The 18698-nt window shown below is 41.5% G+C and overlaps 1 protein-coding gene across 3 annotated transcripts in view; it reads right to left on the bottom strand.

Moving 5' to 3' along the window:
• The window catches only part of zyx (zyxin), a 14365-nt gene extending 2047 nt beyond the window's left edge, over positions 1-12318 (bottom strand). The window contains exons 1-10 of one of the 3 annotated variants that reach the window (XM_068570576.1): positions 12084-12318; positions 5702-5937; positions 4545-4801; positions 3682-3777; positions 2295-2870; positions 1973-2114; positions 1353-1522; positions 929-1107; positions 264-384; positions 1-169 (exon numbers count right to left, since the gene is read on the bottom strand). The exon at positions 1-169 is cut by the window's left edge and continues 2047 nt beyond it. In XM_068570576.1, coding sequence (XP_068426677.1) covers positions 56-169; positions 264-384; positions 929-1107; positions 1353-1522; positions 1973-2114; positions 2295-2870; positions 3682-3777; positions 4545-4801; positions 5702-5924 — 1878 coding nt within the window. In that variant the 5' untranslated portion in view covers positions 5925-5937; positions 12084-12318 and the 3' untranslated portion in view covers positions 1-55. Of the gene's footprint in view, positions 170-263; positions 385-928; positions 1108-1352; positions 1523-1972; positions 2115-2294; positions 2871-3681; positions 3778-4544; positions 4802-5701; positions 5938-11494; positions 11737-12083 lie in introns of those variants that run through there. The other 2 variants (XM_068570578.1, XM_068570577.1) reach the window with 2 other exon arrangements.
• Positions 12319-18698: the final 6380 nt, after the last annotated feature.

Raw genomic sequence — 18698 nt, 5'->3', positions numbered from 1 at the left:
CCTGTGCTTTTGGATTTTGGTTCATAGTTATTCTGAGTCGCGTCGCTTCAGCCAATCACTGCGCAGCTTGCTTGGCTCTCTGGGTGTGGCACTTCATACACAGGATCTTACCATCCAATGGATAGCAGCCATTCTCATCTGCTTCTATGGAGAGAGGGCGAGCACAATCCTACAGGACAAAATAACAGTTTTTAGTTAATTAATTAACATTTTCTTAATTCATTTAAGGGTTATTGAATGAGATGTATACAATTTTGTTTTACCTCGCAACGGTAACACTTAAGGTGGAAGTTCCTGTCAAGAGCCACGACTCTGACGGTCTCCTCGCTGCCCTGGGCTGGAATAATGGGTTCATTACAGCTCACACACAGAGGGGAGAAACGCCTGAAATAGAAGGTGGAGCGTGGCGTTTGGTTGAAGGCCTGATGCACATTTTCACACATTTACATGTTACATGCATAGTGAAGGAACACCAAAAGCAATATATTCTCATGAAACTAAATCAAATTGGCCGCTTCTCGGCCTGTCAATAAGTTGTAGTGAGGATTCATTGTTATTATCTATCCACAGTTTAGCAGGCTTTGAGAACTTTTCATCAGCAGGAGATAGAAAAACAAGTTTCCGTTAGTTCGAATCAAGTGAGGAAAATGTATTGCTGTTGCAGCCTCTTTCGTCTCACGCGCTTGTCAGTGATCCTGATGAGTAAGATGAATGGGGTCATTAATCCATACACTGCTAAAATAGTTTTGTCCTCCTAACACATCCCCGGGCAGCTAATGCCTAAACTATACAGGTAAACATTATGTTCCCACACGTGCATGTTTTGGTAACATTAATATATTGCCTTGCAAAAATTTCCTATGCCTTGCAGCATAGGAAATGACGAGAGATGTAATATTTCCTTATGGAGGAATCAGCCAGCAGCTACCTGTGGTAATCCTGTACACAGTAGGGGTTGTTGTTGTCATCAGTGATGAAGGGTGCCCCCTCAAGTGTGCAGGAACAGGTGCTGCAGCGGAAACAGTGGGAGTGGAAACACTGGCCCACTGCCTTCAGCACACGGTCTGTGATCCTCTCCCCACATCGGGAACACACTGCCAGGGAATTCTGAGGAGGAGCAGGAAGGTGGAAGGTTGATCAGCACATTCTACACACAAGCGAGCACTGTGTACATTACAACACGCGAGCTAAAATAAAATAAAAAAACACATAAAATTAAACATAAAACAGCTGAAAACATGAGTAGCCACAGTGGAAGTACAAATAATAAAATAGGTTTCAGTGAACAACTTTATGTGTGAGCTATTGGTCTTTTTGCAGTGACTGTTAATTAGCTCAGTGTGTCTGCTCACCATGTAGCAGTCCTCACACTCAGGCGCACCATCCCTGTCATAGAACTGCATGCCCTGCAGGGGGCGATGACAGCTCATGCAACAGAAGCAGTTGGAGTGGAAGAGTTTATCCATGGCCCTCACTGCGGGCTGGGTGCGGGACAGAGCCTCGCCACACTTTCCACAGACCTCTAAATGAGAAAAATGTACAAACAAGATTATTCTTAAAATGTACCCATCTTTCCATAATTGCGTTAATTACAGTCGTCCTCTAACTAATGAGTATAATATTGCATTCAAGTTATTTCCACAGATGATAAACTTGCATTATTTCATGGATTTGTTCAGTTGTACACAATCTTTTTCTAACATTAAGTTCCATAAAACGCACATAGCTTAAATGGCCATGTATGAGAACCACTGCAGAGATAAATAATATTCCACGAGGCATTCATTGTTATCAGAATGCGCTTTAGATAAGATTTTCATACATGTTTTGCACTCAGCTAGAAAACTACTATTTCTTAATTTCATTTTCGGTGTTCGGTATGAAAATGCTTCTCGCAGTAAAAATGCTCGACATTTTTATCTTAGTTTGCCCATGAATTTACAACTACCTCTCTGTTTATGTGTGTATTTACCTGTAGGAGGGGAGGTGATGACAGGCGCATGTGTGTCCATGTCTTTAATGAAGTCCTTGGTCATTCTCTCCAGCTCCTCCACTTCCCTCATATTCAGAGGAACGCCTCCGCCTGGGATAGGAACTGGGCCAGGGGGAGATGGCTGCTTACACACACACACACGCACACGCATGCACACACACACACAGTTGACCTTTGAGTTAGTTCAAGTATATATTTCTGATCGGATGACTATAAACTAAATTATTTGTACTTCCTGTTCTTTTCTACTGTACATGCAATGCAAAAAGTGTCACTTAAGTACAATAAAACTGGGACATACTGTTGATGCAGGAGGAGTTTTCATTGGCTGGTTAAAAGAGGAAGGGGGGGATGCCATCATCTTGGGTTGAGGTGGAGGCATAGCAGCAGGAGGGTTTTGGTTTGCATTCACCTGACTGGCAAAGGGGGAACTTTTTAAGTGGTTGGAGGCCGGGGCAGCTGCCATATTGTTTGGTAAGGTAGGAGGTGCAGGGGGAGCTGCAGGAGGTGGCGGAAAAGAGCTGGTGGCAGATGAAGGGGAGGGTTTTGGTGCAACACTGATTGGGGTGGTGTTCTGGTTCAGGTTCTGGTTCAGTTTTTGGGCCAGAGAGGTTGATGACATTGGCGTTCTCCCTCCGAAAGCAGACTTCGGGGCAACAGCCGGGGCCTTAGCAAACGGCTGAGCGGCAGAGTTTGGGGCAGAGTTGTGATTGGCTTGTCGGTTTGTTCTGGCTTTGAGTTCTTCTGCCCAAGGTGCTGGTGCCGGGCGGTCTCCCATCTCAGGGGGTGGGAGGAAGGAGAGAGCTGGTTTAGGAGCGGTCGGGGGAGGAGCTGAAGGCTTGGATGCTGGTGCTGAGGACTGAATACTGCTCGGTAACTGGAGATAAAACAAAGGCGACAACAATTAAATTATCTCTTCACAGGTTCTTTTATATCAAAATCAAGCAAACATAAAAGGGCAAATTCAATGAAAAGTTATTGTATACGAGCGTTCAGTTTGTTAAAACACAACACTTCCATCTACTATAAACTCTTACTAAACAGAAGGAAGTTAATATCGCTGAAATGCTGCAAGCAGACATTTTTATTATATTGAATGAGGTACTTTGATTAAAGTAAACATTGGAAGCGTTCCACGGTTTGAGCTTATCAGAAGTGCTTCATCTTTCTGACATTTATTTTGCAGTTTTGAGCCAACATTATTCTGCTATGATCCAGTACCTCCCAGTTGGATTAAAACACTCTCCATTTATGGCCCTCTCACTGGGTCTCTGGCAGCACTCTGACTTCATCACACTCGTGCTTTCCACTCAATTCTGTGTGCATCACTCTCGCTCTCTTTCACTTCAAGTGTCTCCTCTCTCAGTGTGAATCAGCTGCTACCTCCCTTTTCTCTTTCAGTCTGGTGTGCTGTATGTGCAGTTCACTTATCATGGAGCTTTCAACCTGAACAGATGAAGGGAGGCTAATGAAACCAAACTGGCATCTTTCCAAACTATTTTCAATGACCTACCTAACCGTCTTTTCTTTGCTTTATCTGACTTGTTCTCATTTTCTACAAAGCTGCTCCTGTGAGTCATAGCCAGCTGAAATGTCCCCTCTCATCCGTTGTTCAGATTGTCTTTCTATCCGTATCCTAATGCCTTATGTTTGTTACAGTGTATTTTCCATCCCTCCAGACTTTGTACCTTAGGATTGAAAGGTCCCCTGGTCTCCATCTCAGACAGCAAGTCAGTTAGCGTGTCAAGCTGTTTATCGAAGCTCGTCTGCTTCTCCACCAGTCTCTGGCAGAGGAAGACGGAAGGGGAGTCACAAAAAGTATATTTAATTACAAAAGTAAAGTGTTTTACAATGAAGCAAAGGAGGATGAGGTCAGAATGAGCCAAGAAAAAAAAGGTGGATGATAATGATGAGAAATTGTTACATTCTATCAGTTTTTTTTACATAATCTTTTTTGATCAAGAATGTGTTTGGTTATTTTATCTATTCCAAAATACAGAGTGAAAAAAATATGGGGCTTGCACAATTACTCTTGAATAACTTACTGGAGTGGAAAATCCAGAATGAAAGAATAAATGATTAAAAAAACAAAACAAATGTATGAAAAGTGATTAAACTCTTTGCTGATTCAAACATATGGCATATTTTTTATCCTTGCTAGGCAATCTTTTTAACAGTGACTAACAATGTCTAATTCCAACATTGATGCCCTATAGCCTGACAAAAAAAGCTGCAATTGATGCATTCCTACAATAAACATCTCAACTATAAACCTTTCGTGGGAAGTCTAAAAATTCTTAACATGAATGGGCAATAATCCTGTTAGATGCATGAAACAGGTTCATTTAGCCCAGACAAATGCTAATATAATTTGTGGGGAAACCTAAAAAAAAGGTCCATGGACTCCCTATGGTCCCACAACAATGTCCTCTAGTGTCCTAACTGAGAATTAAATTATACTGAAATGCAGTTACATGCAGCTAAAGGAGAAAACATGCAGACAGGGAAAGCAACTTTAGACTCATTTTGTGAAGATGCCGTCATAACTCACCTGTGGGTTTCCAGAAGCATTAGGAATACTGCTACCAGAGGCAGGGAGAGGGGGAGGGGGAGGGGGGGGAGACGGGAAGGAGGGCGGACAGTCGCTCTCCTCAGGGGGAGCTGGGAGGGGCAGGTCATCTGCTACTGGAGGTGGAGCAGGGAAGGCAGGAGGGGGGGCCTCGGAGGCAGAGGGGATGGTGTGGCATTCGGGGGGAGGGGCTGGCAAATCATCATCCAGTGGAGGAGGAGGAGGAGGGGGTGGGAAGTCTGACAGAAATGAAGAGGGTTGATTGGTTAAAAGCTGAAACGTAAAGCTTTTTTATACTCAGCTTTTGTCAACCATCCAATCCGATTTTCACTGTCAATACTTTGTCAGATATACTAAGTGTTTAACAACATCTGTTTGAAGCAAAAACTAACAAACTAGACAATCAAAATAAAAATGTAATAAAAAAAACTGTGAGAAAGAATCTAACCCATTTGGAAGGTAAACAAATAAATTGTTTTTTTGGTGTTTCTTACTAAAAACACTTTGTGTGTATGCTTGAGCTCTAACAAACATGTTGAATGAATTTTCTTCCTGAAAAGTTATTTGGTACATTTTGTGAAATAAAAAAATGTAAATAAAAAAAATTTAAAACTATAAACTGTTCATGTACGACCTGAAAAATGTGAGACCAGCAGCTAGAAAAGAAACATAGCACAGCACAAAACAGGGGCCCACTCTGAAAAAAACATTACTTCTCGTGGTCAAAAACTCCACAGGGTAGCTTGAATTTGGTGACTTTGTCAAAGGTTGAGGTTGTGATTTAGCTCAGCTCAATTTTGAAATTCATACTAGCGGTTTCATTGTGCATACGTCTCAAGGTAAAAAGTTTAATCCCCTGATAAGCAAACTGGTCTGAAGCTTTTAACTTTCTTAACATTTGACTAAAATGTCTCAAAGAAGGAATTACAGTACAGTGACGTAATGTCTCCCAGAAAACTCATTAAAACGTCAGTACCACACAACTGATGTGTCCTATTATATACACTCAACTGTGAAGCTCTGCATGCGTTAGCGTAAAAAAGCAGCAGGGGGTTGCAGGGAAGGGCTGCTGACTGAGAGAACATCATTTAAAATTGACACAAAATAGGTTCACAAAATAACACAAACAATACACATACCATCACAGAGCGAAGGGGGTGGCGGAGGCAGATCACCCACTCGACCAATCACAGCTGTGCCTATTGGTGTCGGTGATGGAGCAGAGGGAGGCGTCAGACTTTTAGGCCGCGGTGGTGCCACAGAGGCAAACTTCTTTGGCTGGTTGTAGAAGGACGGGGTGGTGACTTTGAAGTTCAGAGAGGACGTCACCATGAACGGCTTGTTGCTACTGGAGTCCTCCATTTTGTGTATTTATCTGAGGATGAACACAAGAAACATTATTGTACCTAGTTGGACACTGCACAAGAAAATATGAACCTCTGATATGAGTGGTTGTTCTATAACAACGGTATAAAACAAGTTGCAGTGAAGAAACGATGAAATCAACATTAATCAGCTTACTAAAGTCAAAGGGTTTGCAATTCACGGCAGGGCAAGCAGGTCAGGTTTATTGCTGGAGAATTAGTGGTGATGATACATCAACAAAACATTTGGCTGAACATAATTACAACCTACACACTAATTGAAACCAGATATTAATGATGTAGTCAGTGCCTTTACACTAAAAAAGTGACTAAATTAACTCTCCTCATAAGATGCCAGAATGCTGATGAAATGTTGTCCTTGAATGCACTGCAAAATGGAAACAGAGTAAAAATGGTGAGAGCTGCAGGAAGAACTCAAAAAGAAAAAGAAGAGTAATAAATCTCTGGGAGAACATTTTTCTTTGCTCTGTTGAGTTTCCAACTTTAAAATTGCAGTTTGATCCAATTTCTGCATATTGTATCACATTTCCGGCGAGTACGAAACACCAACTTATTCAATATTAACTGCCAAAGCAGTACACTATCCAGAATGGTACCTTTTGGATACTTTACAAGTGGAAGAGCACAGCTGTCTCAACCCCTAACGTCCAACACAAACTAATTAAAATGGAAGTTTATTGTGGTTTGCAGGATCTCCTAAAATGTAGTTTGGACTTCATTATTTCTGGATTTAGTGAAATAGCGGTGAAAAAAAGAAAATAACAACCACTAAGCTTTCTACAAATCCAGTATTACTCTTTAAACAAAAGATTTTGCAAATGGTCCACAGTGGAATGAGACAAAAGTGTGCGAACATTTCCTCAGGCCACGTTTACATATATGAGCAGACATATGTGGAGGTCTCAGATGCCAGAGACAATTTATAATATACAACACACGGCTATTTACTGCGGCATTAAATAAAGTTTTGTAGGAAGCAGACCATTTGGAAGCAGGGACGATAGCAACTATCATAACATTTCATGTGAGGTGTGTCAAAAAGAGGGGGGGGGAGCTCAAATATTTACCTCACACATGTTGGTGTTTAAACAAACGCTGATGTTACTTTGGTGTCTCTACTGAGATTCTTCACAAAGTCTGAACACATTTCTCTGAAAACCTCCGGCCCCCGAACATGAACTTCAGTCAAAAGAACGTTTGTTCTTTCAGACCCCATCCAGCAATACAATACAAGACACACACACACACACACACACACACACACACACACACACACAAACACACACACACACACACACACACACACACACACACACACACACACACACACACACACACACACACACTGCTTAAACAACTAAAGCTCTGAAAAAGTTGCATACTCATAATAATGATAATACACTGTGGAAACTATTTGTCCGTCAGTGTTCGGACTATTTATAATAGACCTCTAATATGTTGTGAAATAAATAAATAATGAAGGTTACATAATATTGATACCTCCATAAATGTCATGTTCCCAAAAAGACGAGCATAGTCAAAGTCAATAGTTGTCATTGCTTTGGCCGCTATACTAAAGCTACATCAGCGCATCTGAAACAAAGTCTGCAACCGTGTTGGGAAACAATGATTAAGGTTGTACTTATTTGTCACTTGTTTCTTGAGTTATCTTTAATATTTCTACATATATTTCCCTAAAAAAGGAAAATAAAATAAATGTCCATGTATGTTAATATTGTTGACTACAGAAATATGATCCATTAAATATCAAATATTGTAAATACTGAAATATCTCAAGTGGTACCAATTGTCGTTTCTTTCTTTCTTTTTCTATTACCTCAGGGCTTGAAAGTGTAGTTATTCTCGTTCAACTTATTGTAGCTCTGCTTTTCAAAGTTGTTACACTCACATATCCCCTATGCACATAATGCTGAGTAGTTGCCACTTGAAAAGCCTTTGAAACATCTTAGTTTGCACTGTGGGTAAAATGTATACGAGTTGTTTCTACTATTTGTGTATAATTAGGTTTACATTTTGGAAATCAAACTTTGCAGGAACAGATCAGGCCTCACATGGCTTTGAAAATCATCACGTAGACTGATAGTAACTAACCAGGAAAAGCTGAAGGGATTCATCCTCATTCCACTTTCTTGGGAAACACAGGCAACGCTTCAAGTTCTGACAAGACAAAGAACTCCTGAGAGCTCATGAAAGTATTTTGTGTGCTCATGACATAACCAGCTAATCTGATGAGGAAGCAGTGAGACCGTTCTGCTTTTTGGAGTTAGCTTCCTTTAAATCAATACGGATGTTGAACACTTTTGAACACATATATGCTCTGGGCGTGTCAACATCCGAGTTGAAATAATTAATCTTACCAACTTTCCACCAATCCTGTTCATCAGCAAGAAGATACATTAATACAAATTAATACATATTTGTGGGTAGGTTAAAACATACACTAAAAGTACTGTACATAACAGGCTGTGAATTACTGATGGTCATGAACATGGCATTTAAGCATGCCAATTTCCAAAACACTATCTACACATAATGCTAGTGTGCCGTCGGTTAAAGATCAACCCTGGTCAAAGATCTCCCATGTAAATAATATATTTCGAAGATATTAAGATAAAATAATTATGTTTCATAGATATAAAACAAACAAGTAAATAAAGTGTCTTGATAAAGATGCTGCGACAATCAGCAGGAAAAAAACTCAAAGCATGAGATTCATTCTCAAATGTCACTATCTTTGAAGTGGAGTTACAAAAACATCAAAATACTGAATCTTAGCTCCACTTCAATATCCAACATAAATAATTCAGAAAATTGCTGCATGGATCAATAAGCGGAGATAGTGAGGCTCTAATGGAGATGCGAAGTTTTCTGGTTATCAACTTTCTGCAGGCACACAGGGACATTTTGCAGAGCAGTTTGCACCAATTGAAAAATTAAATAACAAACCAAAAAGAAAGAAAAAAAGATGGGACAGGTGTTTTCACTCTTTTAGAACATAGCTGGCTACTTATTATCCTAGTATTAGGACCTACTTCAAGTTGAATGGAGTAGACACTTAAAGCAAAAACAGATTGACTGGTTACAGTGAAGATAGAGCCCTTGTCTTTAAATAGGGTTTGCAAGTCTGAAGTACTCGAAACGCAACACTTGGATTTATAATGGCGTTCTAAAAGGAGGCTCAACGGGGTCGGGAATAGACTGATTTAGTATTTTCATTACAGTACTTTAGCTACGTTGTTTCTAAGAGACAATATACACAAGTGCCCTCAATTATTCAACAGTGATGCTAACTTGTGGTCAGGTTCCATCTGGTCCTTGATATGGCCGTGGGGGATTTAATACGGTGAGATCAGCCCCACAATGAACACCAGACATCTTACAGAAAATCTATCATGAAACCTGATCCTTGAGATGAGAGACCCTCGTCTAAAGGAAACATATTTGGCAGTGCACCTTAATGACATAATTCTTTTGGTGCTTTTTTTTTTGTTTTAGTCCAAATAGCCTATATTTCTATATATCTTTGCTGCTGAAAGAGCGAGTGCTTAAATTAAGCTCTCGCTTACTCTTACAATTGGACCACAACCATTTCTATGTCTTTTATTCTTGTGCTTTCCTCTACTCATTCATGTCACTCACCCATTACTTGAACTGAATGGCATCACATGCATTTAATCATGTATACTTTTACAACTGTGACGGAGGGTGGCATTGTGTAGCCATTAGATAGGGCCCCAGGATAAATCACACACTGTACTCTGTAGCTTTTGAACTTTGCATAAACTCTACATGGCTAGACAGCATTTGGAGGCTAGAGAATTGGTTCTCAAGCCCAGTTTGGGTACTCCAGCCTAGTTGGTTTTCATTCCACCTTATCAGAGACTAATTTACAAATGCCACCGAAGGCAAATGTAATCTACCTTGAAGGACATAAAAACCTAGCTGATAAGTTTCACATGAACACCCACTTTCCTCTGAAGGCACCGAGCATGTGATGCAGGAGCTGTTAATAGGGAGTTAGTTTACAGCACGTTTCAAAGGGAAAACTCAGCAGTGGTTCATTACTTTGAGGTTATAGAGAAACTAAATTGGGTTTATATACTGTGTTACTGCAATTTAAAAGGCCATATATGGAAGCATTGTAGTATGGTGCCTTAAATCCCCTCAACAACAAAAAAACACCAATAATTAGGTATACAACAGTATACCATCACAGTGATATGTTCATTAAGTACCTCTGTGACCATATAAATTCAGATAGCCATTTTTGTTTGCAGTTTTCCTACCAAAAGATATGGTTTTTTTTTTTTTTTTCAAACAGTGGTTGAGGTAAAGCTTCTAAATTAGTAATAAGCTTATTACTGCCTGCCAATACAAATGATAAAAACTAAGAAACACAGTCTGAAATGTAATTCTACACCAAAGCAGGTAGGTTCCCGAACAGTTCAGAGAAGCTAACTTAACTAACTTCTTCCATGTCTGGTCACTTATTGCATCAGTGTGTTGTTGTTGATGAACCTCTCTATTGTTCCGATGTTAATAACACACCCAGTTTCTGGGAAAGCGTGTCTAGGCCGAGGGTCACTAATGCTAGAACAAACAACTCTTTTGAGGCCAATCTTACAGGTCACTGGACATGCATTAAGCACCAGTGTTCTGCTCTCTCAGACTATGGTTTGATGGCTGATTGAGCAGGCAACATTTCAAAACGGGTAATAGCATCAGTGTCAACCAAACAACCTCATCTGTTTGCACACGCATTACAGTAGAATGAAAAAGGATCACAAGACAGCAAAAGACCAAATCACAGAGCAAGACATGCAGTGATTTGGGGTGACAGGACGCCTTAAAATAGCTTGTGTCTCCCTCATGGAGGCTACAATTAAGGAGCATTCCTCATCACCCCAGCCATAAGCAGTAGCATACATTCATTTTCATTTGCCTCGTCAATTTACAGAGTGACTCTCATCCCAGTCTTTTCAAGAAGAAACACCACACTAACCTCAGGCTAAGTTACTCTCAAACACAGCTCACTGAGACCTTGAGTTGAGAGGTTGGGGCAAATATGAGAGGCAAGGCACAGCTGTGTTTCTATCACTGATAGAAATAGGAATATTACACTCTTTATATTGTAGAAATGCTGAGCTGAAATGGCCATAACACTAATTCTTCTAACCTTGTTTATTAGTGGGCATCCTCTTATTCATGCCACACTGAGTCCCAATTAGGGTATGAATATAGGTCATGCAGTGGGGAATATGACACACTGATAACCAGATTTTCACTTGTCACTATCAATTAGTCAAACGGTACCTTGGTGCTCCACCCAAATGATTAGCCAACTGTAGGCCAATGCTTTGACAACTGGCGGCACGTGAAGATAGACTACCGGGTTAATCAATCACACTGATTAACGCCCTATCTAGTAAGATACGCAATAGACACCAGCGTAACCGGTTAACCCGTCAGTCTGGCTGTGGATCACACCAACGTGAACGTGCGTTAGCTGTAGCTTCGCTCGCGCACCTCTTCATCTCCCGTCAGTTTGTCTCGTGACGAAGTCCCGACCCGTTGTTCTCACCTCTCGTGGCAAAGCAGACGGCTCCTCGGTGCTGTCATCCAGTTTGATATGTGTGCTCCACTTTGAATTAAAATGCAAGCGACCCGATGCGTTGCTTAGCTAGCTCGCGTTGTCAACTTTTTTTTTTTTTTTTTTGGAGCAGGACTTCCTGTTGGAGCTTCCGCATCGCCCCTTCCTTATCGGTGATGTCCATCAGCTGGTGGTGCGTTCACGTTCACTACACGGCCCCTCTCTCTCTGCCGGCGCAGGGGCACAGCGGGACCCCACCTACCGAGAGGGAGCTCTCGAGTTGAGTCTTGCACTCATATTCAAATGTGACGGACACGCTGACAGATCAACACGAGACAACGCGAAGGATCCATTTTCTGAGGTGTGAACCACAGTCACATTGAGTGATAGCGTATATCTGCTATCATGATACTTTATTAAATATTGTTGCCTCTGGCAATCTGCCCCCCCCCCCCCCCCCTTTCAAAAAGTGAGATATGCTATCTGCTGCTATTACCCCGATTCACACCAAATATAAATACTTACCCTAGTAATACAGTGGCAGTGTGTCTCTTCCTTTTTCTTCCCCCTCTTCCTTGTGCTCGTTCTCTTTTGATCCAGGCTGAGTAACAGTTGACGGTAATGGTAACTTCTCTTTCTCGCTTCCCCTCTCCAGCTATTAGACCCTCCCCTTGTGCTTTTCAGTCTGGAAAAAGGAATGACACCATCCTTCCAAACAAGTTCTCTCTCGTTTTACTCAAGAGTTGTGTATTACTATGTAAACAGCATCTCTCTCTCTCTCTCTCTCTCTCTCTCTCTCTCTCTCTCTCTCTCTCTCTCTCTCTCTCTCTCTCTCTCTCTCTCTCTCTCTCTCTCTCTCTTTCTCTCTCTCTCTCTCTCTCTGTGCATATGTGCGTTCATAAACTGTCCAGTCAGACCCCTCCTCCTGCTCTTTTTTCTCTCTGGATTCTTGCAGCATTCTTCATTCAATGACATCAACCCTGTTGCCTCTCCTTGTAAGGTCAGACTGAGGGAATGAGGGAGCGAGAGGGGGGAGAGAGATAATGGGGCCAAAGGCTTGATTAGATACAGACACTAAAAGTGCTCAGGGTTTTGAACACAAGGAGGTACAGTGGCTGAAGAAAGTAGGCTGGGTTGTGGGATAGGTTGGCAATTTTAACTTTATGTACCATGCTGGGGAAAAATATCAGTTCTGTTGCCTCTCTTGCACTTGCCTCAACAGGCAAAGCTGGGAATCAGTAAAGGGGTTATTTTGTCTGTTGCCAAATGTGCTGCCACATTGTTATGTTTTTTTGCACCAAGGCAGTAAACATGCAAAGACTTAGATCGGTTCTCTGTACTCGATAAGTACACTTGATTATAGAGAGCAAATACATTTTATGGGGCTTTCACGTGTTGTATTTGTTCACTCTGACGTCACCCTCAACCTGGTGTTAAACCACACCTCCCGTCCTGCACATTACACATTTCTATGACTTAATATCCTTTTATGTCTCACCCACACTCACACACGTCAAACACCTTGGTGACTCATGCAGCCCAAACCTTTGAGTCTAATCACTTTCAGGTGTCGTCATTGCTTTTGCAACACAAGAGATCTCTCATAACGCGTCTATTTTTCAGATAAAACTTTGAAAATATTGGTATTATACATAACATAACACATACAGTAAAAATCCAATAGCGTTTCAGCTCGTCCTAATGCAAAATTAACTCAAGAATTTAAGATTTTATTGGTCTCATCTTTACCTATTCTGAGCTGAATAATTAGTTGATGGGTCAATTGACAGACAAATAATGAACTATTTTAAGCAAGTATTCCAAAGATTTGATGGTCAGCATCTCAGTTTTGAGAATCTGCTGCTTTTCATTATCTCACGGGATACTAAACTGAGTATCTTTTGATTTTAGAGTATCTCTGTTAGAAAAATTCACTCGACAATTTGGAGTAAAATCATTCAAACAGGAACATTTATTCCTCGAAGAAGGAGCAGAGTCAGAAGTACAACGTGATAGACAAATTGCATACCCAAGGCTGCTCAACGATCTCTCAAAGGACCACCTCTTAAATACACATCATGACCCACTAACAGAAACCCTCATGACGTCTTCGGTCTAATCGTGAACTTTTCCCCTCATCATCCCATAGAGTGGTTTGCAAGAAATGGTCATATGAAAACAAAGGAACTGCATGTTCTTTCAGACAGAAACCTACAGATTCCCCAGTCTCATTGCTATCAGGAGACATGCTGAGTATGTGTGTAAGATTAAACAGAGACAGTTCAATGAGAAGTCTGAATATAACAGAGAAACAGTAACTGATTAAGTGTAAATAAGTTTTTCTTCCAACAACAAAACATCATCTTGTCATTGCTATAAACACAAAGTTGACATTAAAGTGACTCATTTCGCACCTAACATTACCATCAACTTTCAGGTTCCTGTGTGACATTTCAGATAATTCAGGTTGTGAAACTGTAGGCAGAGATCTCCTCTGCAGACCTCTGCAGTAGCTGTTGTGCAAACCTGTTGCTTCCTGATTCATGGCCGTGAACTTAAATAAAGGGAGTGGGCTTTGAGGTCTTTGATGGCCCATTGTCCCACAAGGAATGTTTCCACTCTCTCCCCACTTCCACTGGGACAAAATATGTTTCCAGTCAGAGATTTCCACAGCAACCCTGGTGTGCTGGGAAAAAAACAACCCATCCTGGTTTGCCGGCTCTCAGGCAGGTGGCATGCGAGAGGAGGTCAGCATGTGTTTGCTGTTCCAAATTCCAGCTATAGTTCACACATTGCTTTCTGACTGAGCAGTGGCGGGAGTAAGAAAGCTGAGATGAACCATGTGTAAGGCTCCTCAGCCTGTTTTCAGCCAGCTGCACACAGCGGGTGGTGCCATGGTGACTGAATGTTAGAAAGTTTAGATCAGGCAGGAAGAAGGCAGCTTCAGGGTCCAGTCAGTCTGGAGGTAAAAAAGGAAAACAGGAGGCTGTTGAAATCAGAGCCAGACAGCCTGGAATGCAGCCAAACCTTGGAATGAACAGTTCCTCTCCCCCTCCTTCTCTCAAGTGCCATATTTCTCCTTCTCTCTCTGTTTCATGCTGTATGTTTTTTCACCACTTTTCTCCCTGATCTCTCCATTCTGCCCCCTGCACTTTTATTTCCCTTCCTATCTTTCCTTCCGCTCCTCCCTCTCCACCTCCCACTGCTGATGTGAGTCACTACCTGCCTCATAATTCTCTCGCTGTTGATATATGTTCCACCCACAAATCTTTTTATTTTCAAGTTTTTCAATTTTAAGAAAAAACAAACAAATACACAGACACTGCTTCAGTATAACACAAAAAACACCACAAAGAACTACACAAAGAGTTTAGACTACTGTATTTTGTAATAAAGACTCCACCACAATATAGAGTTATATAAGGTTCCTTTAAAAGAATATTTAGCTGGAGACAGAGATATCATTTCCATCCACTTTCTGGCCATACATTATGCTAAAGGTTATTTAATATATGACCAATATTTGCAAAATTACATCATACACAAAGTCTGTGGTCATTCCTATCATTTTTCCTATTGTGTTTTGCCAGAAAGTGTGAATTGACATAAACGTCCGGGTACAGTGCAAAAAAGAGAATTCCACAATTTTACTTGTAAAACAAATCTAAGATCATTTAGATTTGGGCTTTGAGACAAAGTTGTCGATGGATTTTGTTATACAGCGTTCTCTCCAAAGCCCCCAAAGCAAAAACTATTAGGCCATCAAGCAGAAATTCCAGGCGTATTTTATACAGGATAAGAACCTGAATACATGAGACAGAACATGGTTGATTCACTCAGCACCGAGAGGAAAAACCCTTCTGCTGCCAAACTGGCTCCCAGTCAAATCCATCGTTATACTGCAGTACTCTGGATCCACCAGCAGGTGTCAGGATATACGTTACTGTGGTGCGCACAGCCAGACTCAAAGGCCTTGAGGGAAGAAGATTTTTTCAGAATGTTTTGACATCAAGCAAATCCACATCAGCTAGGGATGGAATAAAACACAGGAGGGTATTTACATACTGACATGACTCTAAAAGACACCGATAAGCTTGTTGAGGAGAATGGACACATGAGAAGCTAGACACGGAAGCGTCACTGGGGATGAACAGTGCAGCATTGGTGGTGGTCGAGACGAGGAGGACTGGCGCAAAGAGAATGTGTGGGTGATTGCAGAAGAACAGGAAGGAGATTTGTAAATAATAGAGAAGAGTTGGGAACTCCTCGTACGCAAGTTTGCCTTGTGTAAGAACTGGAGTGCACAAACACACATTCAGAGCGGAGAGACTCAATACCACCCACGCAGAAATACATAAATATATAAGTCTGTGTGCTGAGGAATTCCAGCTAGAAATGGTGAACTGACAGCCCAAAGCATCAACTAATAATTCACGTTCACTATATCTGGCTAAAACAAAGCTAATCACATAATCACAGTCATTAGAGAACACCTTATTAGACGCTGCCTCTTATTATAGCAACGTTTATATTCCTCCCTCCTCCTCACCCGCCTCCTCAAAAACAAACCACAGAGAATTCCCCCATCTTTCTCTCCCCCATCATCTTTTCTCTCCTTGTCTCCTCCCCCATCCGCCCCCTTATCCTTCCACGCATGGTCCTTTCCCATCCTCCCTAACACACACACACACACACACACACACACACACACACACACACACACACACACACACACACACACACACAGATTCTTGTGTAACTAACTTGTGGCTCTTTGGGGGCAGATGTGTAACATGTGGTTTCAATTAATACTGTAACACAACAGCAGCAGTTAAGTTCAGCAGAGCGCATATTAAATACAAGGATATGGAAAGCAGTAGGCAGTGAGGTGAGGGCGATGGGAGGATTGCATCTTTCAGAGGCGTTTAACCAGTCTGAGCCAAACGGCAACCCCCGGTGCTGATGAATGAAGCCAGGAACAGTTTTTCAAAGGTCCACTTAATGCTGGCTTTAAAAGCAACTCAATCTTCAAAGCCCATGCATGTCAAAATGCCCAATTTAACAGCAGAAATAAACATTTCAGCCTGGTACATAAAACGGTTTTGGTCTCAAGCTAATTTCTCTGTGCAAGACAACTATACAAGGAGGTTGATAGGCACAGTCAGAATCAAAGGCATTGATGTGATGTAGAATCGAAAAAGGAACAAGCCATATCGCTGCCCATTTTTTATTAGCTGCCTGTTAGGCTGGGGTGATACAAAATGACCGGACAAATCCATTTTGAGCTTCATAACAGCTCTTCAGAATGCGTGACGTCACAGAGACTTGGTCCATATTTTATACAGTGTGAGCAAGTGTTATAAAACCTTAGGAATGACTTTGGAAACAGGACGGACATTTCCGTTCATCAGCACAGAACATCTTGAACGAGACAGGATTAAAGCTGTTATTCATTATCCTTGAGGTGCAACCTACAGAACAGCCAGGAGCTGATAGACAGATAGTGACAGGTACATGAAAGTCACTGATGATGAGGTGATATGAGATCATATTAAACAGGGACTGCTGCATTTGAATTCAGTGCAGCATCGACCCAGAAAACAAGAGACGTGCCGACAGGAACGTGATAGAAGTCGTCTGTGTCATGCGTTGCAAGGGCGGTTTTGTGTTGTTGTACAAGCTTTGTTAGCACTGGTGGAGAAATGTGTGCGTCTGTGTGTGTGTGTGTGTGTGTGTGTGTGTGTGTGTGTGTGTGTGTGTGTGTGTGTGTGTGTATGTGTGTGTGTGTGTGTGCGTGACGTGAGAGGCAGCCATGTAAATGGGCCATGTATCACGAGTGATATTAGTGTCAAGAATGTCTTCCCTCTGCGTTTGACCTTGTTCCGTATTGGCGGACCATATCGCAGATCACCACTTTGTCACAGGTGTTCTGTATTTGTGTGTTTGTGTGTGTGTCTGTATGTGATTGGGCTGCAACCAACATTTATTTTCATGATGAGGATGTTGTCTTTAGTTCATCAATTAATCACTTGGTCTTCAAAACTGGAAAAAATGGAGGTCACGGTTTTCTGGAGACCAAGGTCACGTCATAAAATGTTTTGTATTGTTTGACCAATTCTTCAAAACCAAAAGATATTTCATTTATTGTGATGTAAGAGAAAGAAAAGCAGCCCATTTAATAAAGTCTGAGCAATCATATAGAATTGAGATTAAACAAAAAAAGGGGACAGAAGCATTCTCCTTTGAACAACAGCCATCAAATATTTTCCTCTAAATTGACTTAAACAGGTAGCTGATTATCAAAAGTAATGAATCGAGTAATTGTTGCAGGTCTGGCGGGTTTGTTTGCATCTTAGTAATCTGTCATAGTTTCTGCACAATGTAAAATATGTCCAACCTTTGATAGAGAAGAATGAGCAAAGAAAACGGGGGCCAAATATGAATTATGTTGACAAGGAACAACATGAAGCGTGATAGATACACCGAGGATAGAAGCAAAATGCATGAATTTCCATGAGGTGTCAAGCGAAGAGAGTGAATGACTAAAGGATTATAAAGACTTCCAGACAGTGATTTGCACAGTGATGGGCAGATGGAGAAAAACTGAGAGCCAGAGAGGGAGATGGGGTCGAAGACAATATACTCAGTCTGCAATTACCCATATCAGAGGGGGGGGTAGTACAGTTTTTTCTCCAACCAGGTTCAGCGTATGTGAGCCAACAGCCCTAAAGGAGGCTGACCCTTGCAGCAGCCTATAGCCTCATCTGCTCTGGCCCAGTGGGAAACTGCAGAGAGCAAACACACATCTATACATAAACCAACAGTGCACAGAATGGCTGGATTATGTATGATTTGTTACGTCTGGCTTTGGCATTTATTGATCTCTCACATTCATGCTTTTGCATCTCGTTTTTGGATTTATTTAATTCTCGAACTGATTAAATTGTTGTCTTCTCCCTCCGTCCATTCTGGAGTGCTAATTTATTTCTTTTCTTCACGCAGCATCATCTCCACACCTCTCCCGCACATGACTCAACTGTTCTTTGCTTTTCTTCCCATCACTTCCCCCATCTGCCCATGGCTTTGTCTCTCTGTCCATCCATCTGTCGAGCTCTCTTTACAAATGTCTGTAAAGTCAAC

Source organism: Clinocottus analis, unplaced genomic scaffold (assembly GCF_023055335.1).
Source record: "Clinocottus analis isolate CAN_PGR_092001 unplaced genomic scaffold, fCliAna1.0.p SCAF_9, whole genome shotgun sequence".
Classification (NCBI taxonomy): domain Eukaryota; kingdom Metazoa; phylum Chordata; class Actinopteri; order Perciformes; family Cottidae; genus Clinocottus; species Clinocottus analis.
Note: the sequence above shows the minus strand (reverse complement) of the source record. Positions and strands in the feature narration are given on the sequence as shown.